Source organism: Plutella xylostella, chromosome 22 (genome assembly GCF_932276165.1).
Source record: "Plutella xylostella chromosome 22, ilPluXylo3.1, whole genome shotgun sequence".
NCBI lineage: Eukaryota > Metazoa > Arthropoda > Insecta > Lepidoptera > Plutellidae > Plutella > Plutella xylostella.
Window position 1 is genome coordinate 10,020,606 of NC_064002.1, and position 19,240 is coordinate 10,039,845.

Sequence of the window (19,240 nt, forward strand, 5' to 3'; positions counted from 1 at the left end):
TAGGTACATCTACGATAATAATGTATTTCATTGGCACAGAATCCAGTTCTTAACTGCTCTCAAGAGCTCTTTAACTGATCGCTAAGATAACAGAATAACACATAGTGGTTAATCACAAGTTATTATTATTTAATACGCCCTGAAGTGTTTGTGATTGAACATTTCCCACCTGGGAACAATGATAATGTTCTTAGCGATAAATTCCACCAGTAGGTACCAAATGGGTAATGGCGGAATATTTAGATCACGTACTCTACATGTAATAAGTAATTTAGCGACTTTGAAGTCTACGGGGGCCTTTAGATTGAAATTAGCTTTTGGATAGTGCGGTTTTGGTTTATAATAAAAAATATGATACTCAGTTCCATATCGTCACTTTATTGTACTACTTACTTGATTTAATAAAAACATTCAGTTCACATTTAAAGTACACTTTTGAATTATGTCGGTTACAGAGAATAGACATAAATATTCAACTTATGAAAGTAGCTTTAAAAGTTATTATGAGCTATTTACAACAAATCGCGTACCTTTATGTAAAAAGAACATAGCGTACCTATTAAGGAGTTTTGTTTCATTTAAACGAGGAGTTACTATAAGTATATTTGATAACTTAAATTATGAGATGATGACTGTGGCTATAACCTAAGTCATTATAGTTCGAGCTTCCGTTTACATTAAATCTCAAAATTAAAAATATCTACAGACTTAACAGGAACTTTCCAAACAACTGAACATGTCAAACTTAAGTTTCAAATGGAAGGAAAATAGTTTTTTTATAAATCTTTAGAGTAATTTCTTATTACAGTTTGTATTTACACAATTTACAAAAGACCCTAAATACTTATACGTATTTGTTTTCATTTTTTTAAAGACAGAATCGAATATTAACTGTAAATGTATATATACTAAATGATTGTCAAATTTTAAAAGATTTTTCTGTTTTTACGATCAATTTAACACAATTGATGCAATATCTCTCCCTTTCAAGTAGTTCAATGTATTTTTTATAATACTATGTAAATGTACTTCTCCCATAATACAATTTAATACGGTCCTTTCATGCACTCTATTTTATACATTTTCACGTATTTAGATCTGTCAAATTTAAGTTATGTCAACTTTTTTATACTTTCTTATAAGTCCCGCAAAAAAGGAATGGACAAATGACTAATAATTCATAGCCAATACTGCTACGGTCCTAACAGGCTCACTTGCTGATATTTTGTTGACGTAAAAAACTCATACGAGCCTTTAGAAATTAGCGGGGCTTTTATTTGTACTTTAAATGAAGAAACAGAGAAATTGACCTGTCAAAACTAAAATTAACCTAAATTTTATGATGTGCCTTAATTATTACATTCCACAGTGGAAACGTTATTTTTAAAAGTTTTTACCTTAGTTTCTGCCAATTTCGTTTTGTTTATAAGATTATAAGTATACCTTGAATGAGGGCTATACAGTCTGATGTTATTATCACGAGGACTTATTCTATTCTGTCTGGAACGGGAGGTTGGCTGCTATTCTCGGCTTCCTCTTTCTCTGTGGCTTTGAAGATGCGTTCGTTTCTTGATGCGGTTTCTGTCGGGGACAAATTTTGAGTGTTTAGTCAAAAATGTAACATAATAATAAAACCGATGCCAACAAACTGTTTAGTAACTTTAAAATACGTTTACGAATTTATATCAAGTTTACATAAAGCTAAATACATCACAGTGAATTTGTATTCAATATTTGGTTGCAATGGGTGTTCAATATTTTTGTATTGCGATTATGTATTTCCAACCCACCTCTCAATCAAGAAAATTATGGCAATTTAACTCCAGTCTCAGTTCTTAACTATTTAATGAACGGGCAGTGTGTGTGTGTGTGTGTGTGTTTACCTGGTGGCCCGTGGTCCGCGTTGGTCCGGCCTCCTGCGCGGTCGGTCCGTCGTTGTTGGTCCTCCTGTGGTGCGAGGAACCGTGTGATGGGTTGTTACCGCGCCTGGAATATAATGTTATTTGTATTATCTATTCAGTTTAGTTTCATGAAGGGATATTAGCTCCTCTACCTACTGAGGACCCAAACAATTTAACCATGGTACCTAGATAGGTTATTATTTGATAGGCGGTTCACCTTCGAGGGATAAACTAAATTCCAAAATTATTCGGGATCGTGGCATTGCTCTCCTTTTATATGTTAACAACAACATCGCACGCTAACGCTTTCAATTCATAGCAGTTGTGGTGAAGACCGTGGCACCTATTTTATTCCTTAGTGGCGCGGTGATTGTTAATGCTTATAATATGCTCCGAAAAACTTCCCTCTATGGTATAGCAGCAGAAGCTGTGCTTCAACATGCAGAAGGCCCGGGTTCGATCCCCGGGTAGGGCCATGCATTTGTGACCTTCCCAATATGAAACATCTTGGACAGTCATAAGTTAATTGCATGAATATTACAGCCGCCTCCTAACATTTTAATCAGTATCAATTAACCATGTTTCAAGTGTTTACATTAGTTTTCGTTTTCGCGTGAATCGTTTGATAAATACGCACTCCAGATAACTTGGCCTTTCCAAGATTACGTGTAGATAATGTTAACTAGTTTTAGTTATAAGTACGTAGTGGTACTATCCAATTCACGCAAGTTGAACACTACGTAGAAGAGATTTAAGGAGATGCGGCGAAAGTTTGTAGACGATGTCGAAACTCTCAACTCCGAAGACGCCATGGTGCGCGCTGTATATACTTGACAATATAGCAGTACCAACACATCAGATCAGACAGAATTTGGCAGCTCTTGAGAATAATACTGTACGTCAACTTTTATGTATGGATGAAATCCTCCTAACGTCAAGGTAGTTTATACTGATTACTACTCCAACATGACCTTATATGAATGAGATAGGTTAATCATTTTAATTAAGCTTATAAATATAAGTGAATGGTAGCGGTCCTGATTTAAGAACCCAGAATTTCTACCATTGTCTAGTCAGTGGAAACCCTTACCTCTGGCTCGCCTGAACTTGTAGTGGTACGAACGGGTTGTTCGTCTTGTCTGAAGAGGTAGAGTTCTGCCTGTTCACTGTCGGCTCTGGCTTTACATTCACCTGGAAAATACAGAACTTATTGTAATTGAGTTTTATTGTCTCCAAAAATGATACTATACAGGGTGATACTTTTATCAGTGACATTCCCGATGGCATGGCAGCAAAGTTAAATATCAACTCAAGCAGAAGAATGTATGGAATATTTGCACTTTCAGACTTGGTCGCATAACGAAAGTGGCTCAGTATAACGGGTTCATTCACCTGATAACGTTAATATTACTGATAAAATTCCACCCTCAATACCAAAAAGGATTAAGTATTATTAAAGGTGATCGCGTACAAAAGCTATTATGACTACAATAATGACAACTACCTTAATATGTATTTTTTTTTACTTGGCACAGATTTTGAGCAACCTTGGAGTGTCTTTTTATTGAAATTAATTTTATAACTAAGTTATAAAATAAAACATAATATTAAATGAAATACTTAAAAGGAAAAATGATTGATTTCGTAATTAAACCATTTATTTTGGCTGTAGTTTATTTGTTTAGTAGTATTTTGATTAAAAAGACACACAAAGATTGTTTACCTTTTGTGCCAAATAAGAGTGAATACAGTATAATATCATTTGTTCTATTCTACGTCTATTTATCTCAATAGACTTACCACTCCCTGTCCTTTCTGGTAGTTGGGCGGCGCCAGCGTCAGACTCGAGTTGACGGCCGGCAGATGTTTGGGAAACACCGGCCCGTTGTTCACCTTCGGCCCTCCAAACTGATTGTTCTGAGCGCCAAAGTTACTATTCTGATTCCCAAAGTTGTTCTGACCATTTGGGCTTCCAAAAGGAATATTGGCTACATTTTGGTTGGCAAAATTGTTGGGAATGTTAGGGTTAAAGTGGTTGTTTGGCGTGCTTTGGTTTCCAAAGTGAGGGTTATTGTAATGATTGTTCTGATGGTGGGGCGGTCGGTTGTAGTTGTCGTGGTTTCTTTGTTGGAAGTGGGGGTTGTTGAACTGTGGGAAGGGTACTTGTGCCGGGCCGGGGCCCTGTAATGGCTGCCCGAACGTGGGGAACGGAGGCACGGGGGGTGCACCCTGAAAGAGACGGCAGATGCGGTTGTTAGCTAGTGTGACTGAGACAGATTATAGGTAATATGTGCTAATGATGTTCAGGTTATTAATTCTAATCGGTTTTGCTAATGAATCATCCATAAATGTAGCAGTCCCAAAGCTTCGAATGGAGAATTTGCATAAACTAATATTTATATTACAATACTAAATAATATGTGATGGTGTTACGGGAGGCAGTTAAAATCGTCTGCAGATATAACGCAAAATGATATGACCTACTTTTCTTATGTAACGTATAACCTGCAATAATTTTGTTTTTTTTAATGTTCGTCTTTGAAATCATATCAATGGGAAGTGATAATAAAAGTTATAATTTAACGTGTAGTTACTCACCTTATAGTTTTTATTGACCCATTCATTGGTCGGTTGTGCCTTGTTGTTCACTGCAGTGCTATTCTCAGTCCTCCAGTTAGTATTCTGGGGCCTAAAATAAAAAGACGAATGAGCTAGGAACTCTAAAGAAAACTTAGGGAATTTTATTGTGTGTAGTGTGAAATTGTGAATACTTACGCATCAAACATCTTCCAAAATGGGTGTGGTTGTATGCTTGTAAAAGTAATTAGTTTGTTTAGGTTAGTTATACAAAAACGGTAGGTTTAAAAGATGTTGACTTCATGGGCTCGATCAAAGCCATGTCATCACTACTGAATCTAAAGTGTAGATGGGTGAAGTGTAGATTTGGACCTACATAAAGGGCTAAATACCTAAAAAATGTATAATGTTGGTTGTTGGCGAATGCTTATCTCTGGAAATACGGTGTTTAGGTTATGTTATGTGGTCTGTATAAATGTTAAAAAACGGGTAGGTATAGTATGCAGAATGGGAATGATTCAGGGGAATGACTCCGCATTGCGGTCCGTATTGTTTGATTTGTAATAAAATATTAACGCAGGAACGCACGTAATGCGAATCCAGTGAGTTGTAGTGTGCGTATTTACTATACAAACGGAGACACAAGCAACGGGCAGTCTCTAGTGGAACCATTGTACAAACTTTGTTGCATCGCTTTATAATGCTAATTAAAGAAATCAAATACTAAACAAACCTCTGCGTCTGTATCTGCGGCGGCGGCGGTGGCGCGGGCTGCGGCGCCTCGCTGCGGGAGCGCCAGCTTTTAGGGGGCTCCGGTGCCGTCGGCTGAAGAGGAAAAACAATTTGAAATTTCGCTTTCTGCTGCTTGTCAACTCGTTTGTAAATCTAGCTCGATTTGCTACTCGTTTATCGTCGGCAGTGGGATAACTGCCTTACTGCTAGCGTTGGTAGGAATTTACTTAATCAAGAAGGTATAATAGTACCACTTTAGTTACAGATTCTGTCTCTGTAGTGGTAGAAATTCTGCCCCAACACCCAGAATTTCCGAGTTTTAAATGAAGAAACAAATCAATTCGTGTCGCATCAATTTGTGTAAAATACGAAATGATCTATGCTGTCGGATGGGCATGTAAAGCAGTGGGTCCTGAGCTTGGGTAATGTAAGGGTATGTAAGAGATGACAGCGATATAATAAATAGTGCTCCCGTGTACTGTGCACACACTGAACACTATAATCCACTCCTACCCAGATGGCTGATCTCAATGAGATAGGCCGCCGTGGTCAAAATTTGACTAAGAAAACATTAAGTTACCTTATTAACTTTCTTATCAGGATCATCCTGGCTGATTTTCAGCAAGCTCTTCAGTAGCTCCGTGCTACTGTCCTCGGCCACGCGAGCCGCGGGAGCCACGTGGCTATTCTCGGCGATACGGGCAGTAACGTGATTATTCTCGGCGATACGGGCAGTCGCGCGGGTATCGGTGGCTATACGGGGAGCGGCGCGGCTCTCCGCCGTGATTCTGGGTTCTACTATCGGCGTCTGCCTGTCTTTTGTGGGACTGAAAGTGATAAAAAATAAGTTATAGTAAATAATAGTGAAAAATCAACGAAAAATATTTCTGGGAATGTTGGGCATAAGTAAAATGGTACATACTACCATTTTGGTGACATATAAGTTAGGGTTAGGTGGCAACTGGCACGCCAAAATTATGTTAACGGGTTAACGTGGCAATGCGCTAGCGTTGTAAAAAGAACAGCGCCAACATAGTTACTTTTCATACAAATTGCTATCGAATTACGCTAGCTATTTGAGTTTACAGCACTCGTGATCGAGTCCCTGTATGCATAGCGAAGGCAAGACAGCAAATTTTTTATTACATTCTTTACATTATTTGATACTTATTTTCATGTTCTTTATGTGAGTGTAACATTCATATTTTGTATTTACCTGTAGCTAGCGAAGGCGGAGTGCGGGCCGCGGCGCAGGGTGGTCGTGGGCAGGAAGCTGTCGGCGGGCTCCTGTGTGGACCGGCTGCGCAGGTTGCGCCCGAACGACAGGTTCAGCAGGTTGTAGGGCTGCAGTCTGGAATGAGGAAGGGTTAAGTGTGACTAAGTGTCGCCACACATGAGCCACCGGCCATAGCCATAGCCACAAACGTCGCCACGAGAAACTTTTGTAGAGAAACAATTTGTAGCGTGTAGCCGCTACCGGCGCCAACAGTGTGGGGCGAATCGGTATAAAATTTATGAAAATTACAGGAAATATGCCAGTGGCGGTGTTTTGTGGTTGTGGCCGGTGGTCCGTGTGCGGAAGCCCTTATCTTTAAAATACATATATTTGTAATTAATTAATTTTACATCGAGGATTTAAACATAAAATAAAAAATGGGTACCTGTAAAACCGAGGTTCTTCGAACAGCTCCTCAGTCATGCCGCCAGGGAACGGCTCGTCGAACATTATCTGAAAATTAACGAAATTAATAATGAACTAAACGAAGTATTTTATCAATTATTGCTCCAGCTTTAGGAGCTATTAACATTCAAATCAATAAATCCAAACTATCTAAATATCGCAACTTTACCAAAATATTGCCGCAATTTGAATCCGCTTCGAAGTACGAAGTAAGTGGATGGGTACCTAATATTAGCTAAAAGTTTATCAGTATAACTTATCTGATAGCTAGGCTCAGCATTCAGTTTGTCGGCTAGTCGCACAGTATTAGTCGCGGCGCGGTACACCGCAGTCACAGTTCCAGTGGCTCCTAATGGCACTGTGATGTTTGACGTCACGGTCACTACTCGTGATAATAACTTGAACTCGTAATACATCCACAAAGCCGTCAAAATAGTAACCTACCTTTTTGCTTCGTCCCCATTATGAAAGACACAATATCAGGTTCAAAGGTCCGTAGTAAAAATCACGTCTTGGTATCGCTCTCACTAAAGTCACTATACTATCATTACACAATACAGGCCGCCATTTTAGATTCGCTTCTTAACTGGCTTATATACATTATAGTGCGCATGGCTTGGTATTACAACTCACCTGATAGCTGGGCTCAGCATTCAGTTTGTCGGCTAGTCGCACAGTATTAGTCGCGGCGCGGTACACCGCAGTCACAGTCCCGGTGGCTCCCAGCGGCACCGTGATGTGTGACGTCACAGTCACTACTCGTGATAACAGCTTGAAGTAGTAATAGATCTACAAAGCCGTCAAAATAGTAACCTACCTTCTTGCTTCGTCCCCATTATGAGAGACACAATATCAGATCCAAAGGTCCGAAGTAAAAATCTCGTGCTATCACTCTAAACTATCATTACGCAATATGGGTTGCCATTTCAGATTTTCTTACTGGTGTGCCCTATACCTATGGTATGGAAGTATAGAAGGTTTAATATAGACAGCTTGTAATATAAGTCACCTGATAGCTAGGCTCAGCATTCAGTTTGTCAGCTAGTCGCACAGTATTGGTCGCGGCGCGGTACACTGCAGTAATAGTCCCAGTGGCTCCCAGCGGCACCGTGATGTGTGACGTCACGTTGACCACGCGGTCTTACAGCTTGAAGTTGCATTAGATCCAAACCTACCTTTGATTCATCCGCCTTCTGACTCTTTCAATATCTAATTATCTATACACACTCTAAAATGCAGTACCAATAATAATGTCTCACAATTTTCAATTCGTTTCTTTACTAGCGTGATTTATACCTAAGGAGCGGATAGGATACATTAGCTATAGGATATAAGTCACCTGATAGCTAGGCTCAGCGTTCAGTTTGTCGGCTAGTCGCACGGTATTAGTCGCGGCGCGGTACACCGCAGTGACGGTCCCAGTGGCTCCCAGCGGCACCGTGATGTGTGACGTCACGTTGACGACGCGGTCGTAGCGTTACATAACTTGAAGTGGTAATAGATCCTCAAATTGGTCTAAAGTCTAAACAGTAACCTACCTTCTTGCTTCCTCCCCATTATTAAAGACACAATATAAGGTCCAAAGCTCCGAAGTAAAAATCTCGTCTTACATTACATTACACAATACAGGCCGCCATTTCAGATTAGATCCTTACTGGTGTGCCCTATACCTATAATAAATATAGGTAACTCACCTGATAGCTAGGCTCAGCATTCAGTTTGTCGGCTAGTCGCACAGTATTAGTCGCGGCGCGGTACACTGCAGTAATGGTCCCAGTGGCTCCTAACGGCACCGTTATGTTTGACGTCACGTTGACGACTCGGTCGTAGAGCTTGAAGTCTGCCTTCGGGTCCGGAGATATGTTGCCCGAGTGGAGGTCCGGCTGGAAAGAGGTGGAGGGTTAGATTAGTTTATGTAGATGAGTGAGTGTAGATTTTACTAACGGTTACTGTAATGGCTAGCCCGAAAAGGGACCGTGGTAGATTACTTACAAATTGAGCAAAAGACATAGTGACTATTGTACAGTGAGGGGTCACTAGTCATTCCACTCTCGGCTTGTAAGTTTGCGAAGGTACATAAAAGTGTACAGCTACTAATAAAGCTGAATGAGAATGCTAAGTTTAATCGCCTAGCCAGTAGCCACTGAATCTAGTCTTGTTCGTAATAACCTTCTCACATTGAACTAATATTACTAGCGTATAGAAACGACACCGCGAACTTGTAATTTTTATCATATGCCGCTCGGCAACAAAGCATTCATTCTGTCACTGGAATCTACATCCCAGTCCACGTTGTTCTATGGGAATCTTTGACTTGGTCGCGTTGTCTGTTCTAATACGCTAGTACATTATTTATTTATTTTATAATTGTCGGGTCGCTAACAGCTATTCATTACACAGTAAAGTATTATAATTCTAGAATTATACTTCAATGATCTTACATTATAGAGCAGGGTCCACTTGACGTGCAGTGTGACCTGTTTCTGTTGCAGCGCTTGCAGCTGCGGCTCCAGTGATTCCCAAAGCTGCTTCATCTCCGACGCCTCCAGGGCTTCTGAGCCGCACTCTCGTTTTAAAGCCTTAGTGTGAGGCTGTTCTTTGAGCCAGGATTGCACCTCTTGCAGTTTGCCTTCGCTGCGGTGGGAGAAAATGTTGTATGTGTTAAATAAATGGAAAAAAAGAAAATCGGATATTTGAAAGAAATACACATAAAAAAATTTAAATTCGAAGAAGAAGAATTTCTGAATATTATATGCTGGACTTCTTATCGTGTTGGTGAGAAACAGTAGAGCTTTACTAGGGTTTGTTACTGAAAGGATTGGCGGGGTAGATTTGGTTTAGTTGCTGATTATAAGCCAATAGGTCACTCGAGGAGGCTCCTTTCGTAAACCCCATTGTGCTGGTCATCAGTGCCGAGTTCAAATACATCCAAAGAATAAGTGTTAAAAGAAGGGGCACAAGTTAGCACATCTGTGTATACATCTGATGGATAGTTTATCTACATTATCTGGGATAGCAAAATGAGTTTTTTGTGTTCACGTGAAAATAGTTCTCCATCGCGTTCGCTTTCGAGGCAGCGCGATGTGAGTGAGCGTTTTATCACGTCCAATGCCCTGCTACAATTTACCAACTACACTTACCCAACATTATTAGGCCACAGATCCTGCTCAAAGAACACGTCGTTCCTAGTCAGGGACGACAGCTGGTCGATTAGTTCCGGGAACCGCCGCGCGAAGTCCGACACCAGCGCCACACAGCGCCGCGAGTACAGCCACGCCGAGGTCAGCGGGCAGCGGCGGGTGTAGCCGGACACTTCCATGTTCTGTTGGGAGGAGTGTAGCAGGTTTAGGTGGTGAGTTATATGTTCTGTTGGTCAGAGTATAGTGGGTTAGTTTCTTTATTTATTTAGCTGTTTGTAGCCGCATACTTCCATGTTCTGTTGGGCGGAGTATAGTGGGTTAGTTGGTGAATTTTGTTCTGTGGGTCGGAGTATAGCGGGTTTTTTTATTTATTTATTTAGCTCTTTATTCCACCAATATTACAAAATAAAAGTACAAAGGGTAGAAAAAGTACAAGGGGGCTAAAAGCATTTTCTGCCAGTCAATCCGCAGGAAATACATATATGTAATAAGGTGTACAAAAATAATAGAATAGGATTGTTGGTGAATTTTGCGTTTTTTATACGTTGTTTATCTTGGACCATGGTGGACTTTGAATGTACTGTGGTAAGGCATGTCAGGGGACTTCTTATGTGAAAGATTAAGTCATAGTTATATTGGAGTTAGGAAGTTGATAGCAAGTGCTGTGTAGTTGCGACTCAAGGTTGGTAGGACATAGCCAGCTATACCTACCTATGTGTTAGCCAGTATTTACTGACCTTCTTGTTGAACTTGAGGTTGAGTCCGACGTTGGTCTTGTTGAGCTGTTATCATGCAATCCGTGTGTTTAATAGAACGACATAGACTCATGGCTAGCCAGTATGTACTGACCTTCTTGTTGAACTTGAGGTTGAGTCCGACGTTGGTCTTGTTGAGCTGGTCGGTGGGCAGCGAGTGCCGCGCGCCCGGCACCACGAAAACACTGCCCGTGATGCGGGATAAGAGGGCCGTCGTTATACCTGCGTAAAGTATGAAATATTAGTATGAATTCTTATGGGTATTCCGAAATTGAGTCGCTATGATGAATGAAATATTTCCTCTTTATAATGTTATTGGGGATGTAGATTGTAATGGTGTTCAACGTTGTGCACCTATGGACGCGAAACCACCAAAATTAACGTGTCATTTTTATGCGTCAAAACTCAAAAATGGCAGAAGTCAACATATAAGCTACAGACTAGGTTTTACAGCTGGGGCATTCCATAGTGACTGGTGGGACTGTTTACTCCAGAATTGCTATTGTTTAGACCTGTAACTTTTTATTTTAATCAAATAATATGATTAAATATATACTGTATAGTAGATAATGAACCAAGTAATGTAATGATTACCAAATTAATAACCCATGTACATTTATTGGTGATATATTAACGGTTTAAGGAGTGTGACTGGTGGGACAGCCAAAAATACCTCAGCCCCGACCTCTGCTCCGTCAAACGAGATTTTAGTCCAAATACTTAACATAGCAAAATGTATTTGAATGTGCTATTAAATGATTAAATATATTAAAACGTGAACTATAAACTATGAGCAAGCTTTGTTTCTGCAAGAAATATAGACCAAATAAATTGTGACTGGTGGGACATGAACATGACCCAAAAAATCGTACCACATGTTCAGAACAAAAAAACAACGTATGAAACGTATGTAAAAAAATACTTTCCTGCTTTTTTCAGAAAAAAAAATAACAGAACATGTAAATATGTATATCTAATATTGAATTAACAATAAAATAATCTTGATTAGATTAATAAAAAAATATCTCATTTTCCCACTACCCGTGGAATGCCCCAGCTTATAAAACCCTTTGAAACCCGCGTTCAGTTAAATAACTCCTAAAACTCCACCCTGTATACAGTAAACAATAGTTACCGCAAGAAGCCGCAGCATGGTTCGCGTTCATGTACGCCGAGGCGACGGTCCGTGCTGTGGGGACAGGCTCCTGCCGCTCCGTCACAAGGACCTTTATACGGCCGCTGCGGATCGACTCCGAGTCTATCACCCTGTATACAGATGATATAGCAATAGTTACCGCAAGAAGCCGCAGCATGGTTCGCGTTCATGTACGGCGAGGCGACGGTCCGTGCTGTGGGGACAGGCTCCTGCCGCTCCGTCACAAGGACCTTTATACGGCCGCTGCGGATCGACTCCGAGTCTATCACCTGGGGATAGATAATAATAATAATAAGTTACCATCCACTGCAGGACATAATTGTGAAGGGAAAATACAATATTTTGTGAATACATCATTTGAATATTGTTTCGCTCGGTTCTATTTCATTTCTATGTAGCTTCCCTTGGCGCTGTAAAGTTTCCTAATTTTATATTTACTTTAGCCGGTATTACGTTGAAATTAAATGTAAAAAACTCGCATTCTATATGCTTTTCGAAACTATGCCACAAAGATAAAAGTGTTGATTCAGTTGTGAAACCGGATCGAAGTCGTGAAAACGGTTCTACATTGGTTATAAATGCTCACCTTTGCAGACTGTCCATAGTATTGGGTCGGCGTGAGCAGAAACACCGTGTGCCCTGGCGGATACGCTTCCTGTAAATAATTGAACAAATTAAATACATAAATATATTTAAACATAGGTACCCTTATTATTATTAAAGACCTGAAAGAGCTGGAAGTGTCCGACTGGTCAGAATTGGCACATAATAGAGAAGATTTAATGTCGGAGGCCAAGATCCACTTCGGGTCGCTGAGCCAGCGGAGTAAGTAAGTAAGTACCCTTATTATAAAATGGGGATTGAAAACTGGTTTTAGTTCACTTCTACACTTATTTGCCAGGCTGTAAATTTTCATGTTCACTCACTTGCGAAGAGATAAGGCTGGATTCAAGTTCACCACTCCGGATCCACTCCAATCTTCTATCAATTGTTTTTATATACTGTGCACTGCATTGACTTATATATTACTAGCGTAAGGACAGTCCCAACCGCTCTAAAAATGGCACCCTGGCGTTGGTCCTAAAATCTCATATAACTGTCATAATTAGTATGAATTAGGGCCAGTAGGGCGCATCCTTCCTTTAGAAATCATTGGTGCAGTGTCACTCGGTAGACTGACCTGCGGTGTGCTGAGCCGACAGGGGGCCTGCGCGGTCCGGGCCTGGTCCGCGGCCACCGTGGCTTGCAGCGCGTGCCCGCAGCTCACGGAGCACCACTCCGGCTCTAGCACCATGCGAGTGTTGTCTTCTATTAGGTATTTGTAGCCTGGGGAATGATAGAAAGGCTATAGATCGCATCCAGTGATGTGCTTTGGGAAAGGCCTATATACAGCGGTGGACTGCTATAGGCTGATGATGATGATGATGGGTGTTTGAAAGGTATGTTGAAACCGGCTGTCAAATAGCTAATAAGATTCTAAAGCACATTACACACTGAGTCCGCCGGGCCGCCAATATAGTCCGCTAATAATAACCATCATAAAATGAATCATGTCAGCAACATGTTGGCGGCTAGCGCAGCGCAGGAGACACTCGACCTTATAGACGTGGCAATCACTAACTAATAATATATATTTTTTAAACTCAATGAATGAACGTTTTGTCGACATAGGCCAGCCACCCAATATTTTTTTTATCTCAAGCCGGCGAAATGAACTTTTTGTCGATATAGGCCAGCGGCCCGGCGGGCTCAGTATGTAGTGCGCTTAATATTTTTGGTAAACAGTAATCTCGTAACCCTAACTTACCTTTCAAGTTAACCGCGTGGATGAGTATGTTGACGTCGCCCAGTTCGATGCCGAGGCGACCCATGTTACTGTGAAACACAATGAGACAGAATTTAGTTTTAGGACTTATTGTTATGGTATTGTTATTTAATTAGGTATACTAATGTGTATATTTTTGATTTGAGCTAAGCATGTAACCATTTTCATAAGGGTATGTGATTGAAGTTTTTTTTTAAGATTGCCACAGGCAGTAAGTAATAATGTTCTCTAGAGAGGTCACATTAATTTTGTTATGTTGTCACATCAGTCTCTAACAACCCTTTAATATTTTGATAAAGTAAATTTTTGTGTAGACTGTAGAGCGTAGATAGTAGAGACTATCTAGAAAACATGGGGTCCCGGACTTTATTAATCAAGACAAATGCCACTCACTGTTCAATAACCGTAGACCGCTCCGAGATCCACTGCTTGTGCAGGTTGCCTACATTCAGCTCGACGGTGTAGGGGGCGCCACCGTCAACTGCGCCGTTCCTATTGTCCGCTAGATGGAGCCTCTACTTTTATTATAGGTTTTCGCAATTTAAAAATCCAAAAAAAAACTTGTTTTTTCTGTTTCCTGCATACATCTTTCAAAAGTTACATGATATTTTCTACTAGAGGCGCCACCTTCTATGCGAGACAACGCAAACTTTTATAGTTTTCTACAATTTATAAAAGCTGTATTAGGTTTTTACCTCAATGACCGAAGGAAGTACAGAATCGGGAACGGTGGACAATTTATAAGGAGGCTTTTACCCAGAAGAGCGACACAGGCTACATACAAGTATTAGACATACTGACACAACAGTCACTCACTGTTCAATAACCGTAGACCGCTCCGAGATCCACTGCTTGTGCAGGTTGCCCACGTTCAGCTCCACGGTGTAGGGGGCGCCACCGTCCACTGCGCCGTTCCTATTGTCCGCTAGATGGAGCCTCTGCTTCTCGTTTGACACTGATATTACTCTGTGGAGAATGTAAATTGGTGTTGATATAACAGCAAGGAAACGAATCTATTTTATTTTACATAAATATTGATAGCTATTCTGAAGGCAGAAATTCTCATTTTAACGCTGTCAAACTATAAATGTTGCTAGCACAAAATGACATTTACTAAAACACTTATAGAGTCGAATTTTAATTAAAGAAATTAATGTTTTGACGGCTCTAAAATAACAATTTCTGCCTTTAGGGTTGGTTGCACCATTTAACTTTAACTATTACAAACGTCAAATCTCTTGGCGAGACAGATCAATCTTCAAGAGATTTGTAGTCTGTTATAGTTAAAGTTAAATGGTGCAACCCACCCTTAGAATCGACATCATTATAAACATAAAAGTTTGTAAGTATGGATGGTGGTTACCCTTTCACGGGAAATTTCTTTTCCAGACCATTTTTATTAATATTTGGCATGTAACTAAGTGTCGCCGCACACGGGCCACCAGCCACAGCCACAAACGCCGCCACGAGAAGCTTTTGTAGGGAAACGATTTGTAGCGTGTGACCGCCACCGGCGACAACCGTGTGCGGCGAGTCCATATGAAATGTACCAAAATTACAGGAAATATGCCAGTGGCGGCGTTTTGTGGTTGTGGCCGGTGCCCCCTTTGCGGGAGCCCTAAGTAGTAACCGTAAGCTGATATCCTGCATTGACACCCATTAGGAACCTCCCCTGATGTACCTACATGCAGTCAGCGACTGACGCTATTCTAACTGGCTAATCCTTTAACCACGGTGACAAACCCTAGGCGTGATCTAGTGTGTCGTGATTGTTATTGTCACCGATAGGATAAGAAGTAGATACATACAATAAGTTTTTTTTATTTCATTTAGAAATAAATAAGTACAATAACATATGATCGAGTGCTCGGGTCTTGGGTGTTGATATTTATATTTAATATGTATCTATCTATGTATTTGTGTAGATATATCAGCCGTCCGATACCCATATTACAGGCGCTGCCTAGTTTGGGGTCGGATGGCCGTGTGTGGGATGTCCCCACATATAATTATTATTAACATACTTGGCCCTAGTGAGATGCGGCCACTGCACCCATATCAGCTGGCCCAGCATCTGTCGAGCGACCGCCTCGAGGCTCGGCTCGGGCTCGCTCCGTATGATCTCCACTATCATGTTCTCGTTGCGGGACGGCTGTGACGTATCAACTGTACTTAATACGGGCTATTATAACTTACTATCTAATGTTGAAAACACGGTGACAACCCCTGGGTGCGCTCTAGTGTTTCGTATTTGTCATTGTCACCGATAGACTATAAATAAGATACATACAATATTATATATTTTTTCATTTTAGTAAGAAGCTAGCTAGCTAGCTGCTCCCGCGAGCTTCGCGTAGTAGCCTATGTGTTAATCCAGGGGGTCAGCTTACTCCATACCAAATTTCGTTAAAATTGTTTCAGCCGTTTTGACGTGAATAAGTAACAAACTTACACACATACTCAAAAACATTCTCCTTTAATATTAGTAGGATTAAATAAGTACAATAACATACTTGGCCCTAGTGAGATGCGGCCACTGCACCCATATCAGCTGGCCCAGCATCTGTCGAGCGACCGCCTCGAGGCTCGGCTCGGGCTCGCTCCGTATGATCTCCACTATCATGTTCTCGTTGCGGGACGGCTGGTCGAACACTTTCACTTTGTTCTTCTTTATGTGCGTCTGTTAATGAGAAACATAGAGTGAGTCATTGATAAGGAAGTTATGTGAAAATAGCGGACGGATGGCGGTTGTGTCGCTTGAATCGTAGGTGAAAATGTCTTCCATTACTACTTAATCTTAATAATGTAGCGGCCGCCATTTGTATTTTGTTCCTTTATTCACGGGCTTAATGTTTTTTTTAGATAAACGGATGACATAACAAGATAAACTGAACATAACCGATAAAACACGGAATTTAAATATATATTTATCCCTATAGTCAATTTAACATTACATTTGATAACGAGATGCAACGATTAACATTTGATTAGAGTAAGAGTCAGGCCAAGAAAAAACTTTTCAAAATTTTACAGCTGTGATAGATAAGTAGCCCAGTAAAGTAGCATATAAAAAATAAAAATGTCAGCAATGGTTTATCACCTATGTACATTCTATTTAAACTCACCCGATACTTCAAATGCCTCATAGTAGGGAAGCCAGGGAACACCTTCTCGCGTTCCACGTTGGGCAACATCCCTTTCTTCAGCAGATGTAGGGGCACTTCCAACTCCTCCCTAAACACGGGCGTCTCTGTGGCGTGGCAGTCCGTGATTGGCGGGAAGTAATCTGGAGCCGGGACTAGGCCTTTGGAGGAGAAAGGAAGCTTGTTTATTTATTTGATACTTTATTGCACAAATTGTTTAGTAGGGAGTTGAGTCGTGTTTGCAGTGGCTTATGTATGTTTAAGAAAAAACAGAGTCTAATTTTGTACGAATTAAAAAAACTTGTAATCCTAACCAAATACTTCACAATAATCTTTCCTTACACAGGCGAGTGGAACCACTATTACAAAAGTTATTTTGGTAAGGCCAATTTAACACCCTGTATAAGCTCCTACCTCTGCTCTCAGCGGTCCAGTTGTACACCATCATGGGTCCGTGTGAGTTGCGCCTTCTCTCTTCATCCGTCAGTCGCTGGTAGCAGGGCGCCATAGCTGATAGGAGGTTCACCTGAAATAGATAGAACAGTACTATTTTATAGTAATTTTAGGGACAATAAAATTATGAGCAGAATACGGTAGTAGACATTTGGAATGGGGGTAAAGCTTTTATAAACAATACGCTGACACACCATCTAGTTCGTAATATTGTTTAACTAAGGGTGGAAGAGACAGACCTAATCTTTGAATACCGGTTGCGAAAGTGGTATAAATAAGACCATTCGGAGAGTCAATCTCAACCACCTTTATTCTACGAATTTTCACGTGACTTTTTACACTTTTTCACCATTCCGTATATGAACTGACCTCATCAATGAAGGGGATCAGCACGACGGCCTCCCAGTCGTTCTTCTTCCCGTTGAGGTCGGTCTCGAAGTGTTGCGGGTAATAGTGCACTATGGGGGACTCCTCGTGCGTCATGAGTGAGTGGAACGGAGCTGGGAGCAGCTGTTTACTGGCTGACGGGAGGACTGCTAGTAGCTGAAAGAGGGGAGAGTTTAAGGTGAATGTTTTATACAGGGGCTTGTAAAATGGGAGTGAAGGAATACGGGCTAATGATGATCATGAAGTAGCTTTGCGTCGCATTAAATTTTTAGAGAATCTTTTTGGTTATAAAGGACAGTGAGAAGTCTTTCCATAAAGGGTCCTTCTATTGGTGAATGGAATTTCAAAATCGATTAATCCGCTCTTGAGTTTCCTGACATTGATATGTAGAAGAGGAGGCTATAAAAAGCTGCAGCTAAGAATAGAATATGAAAGACAGCTGTCTACACATAAAACGAACGAAATAAATATCTCCAAAACCAACCTGTTCAAACGGCTTGAAAGGCTCGCCCTTCTCAAACGTGATCTTCAAGTCGGAAAAGCCCTTAATATCCGAGATGTAAGGCGCATAATGGTGGGGGTAGTACCAGCACCACGACGGACAGCCGTGGTAGTAGTAGTGCAGGTTCCACTGTATCGCTCGAACGTAGCCTTCGGCTTGGGATGCTAGCACTTCTCTGAAATTGATTATGTTATGTGAATAATTGCAGAGGTTCGCTCTGAAATAGATTATATTATGTGAATAATCGCAGAGGTTTGGATTAGGATTGGGGTTGTTGGGGAAACTAAGGTTACCGACATGGTGTTTAAAATCTGGCCAGTCTGAAAGCATCGGAGTAGACTAGTTTTTGAGTGGAGATCTGTGTGGGAATCACGAATATTGTCGACTCTAGTCGATAGTAATTCGATCGGGGTGGTTCACTGGAGTTTGTAAGCGTTTTATTAGTTTCTAACGTTACCTACAGGGGCTCCGACTGTAATAGCGTACTATTAATAGTGTATTATTAATCATCTTAGTCCACGTTAATAAACTATTAAATTCATACAATTAATATTATATAAGAGGAAACGGATAATGGCTACAGTTGTTCAATTTAATTTAGGTAGAATATTTAAGCAAGACTTGTTTCTGTTGTTGTTAGATATTGTTAAAATCTTACTGTTTGTCTATTGATTAATATTGTTAATTAATAATGGTAATTATTAAGTAATTTTGTATTGATTATAATTAATTAATTTAAATACTTTTATAAATATGAAGTGTTTTGATACTTCCGTTTGTTCTGATTGGCTGAACGTTCTTGGCCAATCACAGAGCCGCAAACGCCAGCCAATCAGGTGTAAGGTGGTAGGGAAAAGTAGGGATAGGCATGGTAGTTGAATCTGGGGCAGTCTAGTTTTGGACACCAAGTGAGCAGTATCTCTGAATGTTGTGTTAGTTTAGTGAGATCAAGTGAAATATAAGAAAATAGTGAAACAGTGCAGTGTTT

At 40.6% G+C, this 19,240-nt stretch overlaps 1 protein-coding gene across 3 annotated transcripts in view; it reads right to left on the bottom strand.

The window, feature by feature from the left end:
* Positions 1-357: 357 nt before the first annotated feature.
* Positions 358-19,240, bottom strand: part of LOC105383278 (5'-3' exoribonuclease 1) — a 31,868-nt gene continuing 12,985 nt past the window's right edge. The window contains exons 11-34 of one of the 3 annotated variants that reach the window (XM_048628955.1): positions 18,235-18,427; positions 17,733-17,906; positions 17,325-17,436; positions 16,893-17,071; positions 16,391-16,447; positions 15,792-15,901; positions 14,584-14,733; positions 13,750-13,817; positions 13,123-13,268; positions 12,529-12,597; positions 12,082-12,211; positions 10,881-11,008; positions 10,032-10,213; positions 9,333-9,525; positions 8,586-8,774; positions 6,872-6,939; positions 6,427-6,561; positions 5,791-6,037; positions 5,212-5,303; positions 4,500-4,590; positions 3,702-4,130; positions 2,992-3,092; positions 1,884-1,986; positions 358-1,581 (exon numbers count right to left, since the gene is read on the bottom strand). In XM_048628955.1, the coding sequence (XP_048484912.1) occupies positions 1,492-1,581; positions 1,884-1,986; positions 2,992-3,092; positions 3,702-4,130; positions 4,500-4,590; positions 5,212-5,303; positions 5,791-6,037; positions 6,427-6,561; positions 6,872-6,939; positions 8,586-8,774; positions 9,333-9,525; positions 10,032-10,213; positions 10,881-11,008; positions 12,082-12,211; positions 12,529-12,597; positions 13,123-13,268; positions 13,750-13,817; positions 14,584-14,733; positions 15,792-15,901; positions 16,391-16,447; positions 16,893-17,071; positions 17,325-17,436; positions 17,733-17,906; positions 18,235-18,427 (3,436 nt within the window). In that variant the 3' untranslated portion in view covers positions 358-1,491. Of the gene's footprint in view, positions 1,582-1,883; positions 1,987-2,991; positions 3,093-3,701; positions 4,131-4,499; positions 4,591-5,211; positions 5,304-5,790; positions 6,038-6,426; positions 6,562-6,871; positions 6,940-8,585; positions 8,775-9,332; positions 9,526-10,031; positions 10,214-10,880; positions 11,009-12,081; positions 12,212-12,528; positions 12,598-13,122; positions 13,269-13,749; positions 13,818-14,583; positions 14,734-15,791; positions 15,902-16,280; positions 16,448-16,892; positions 17,072-17,324; positions 17,437-17,732; positions 17,907-18,234; positions 18,428-19,240 lie in introns of all 3 variants that reach the window. The other 2 variants (XM_048628956.1, XM_048628954.1) reach the window with 2 other exon arrangements.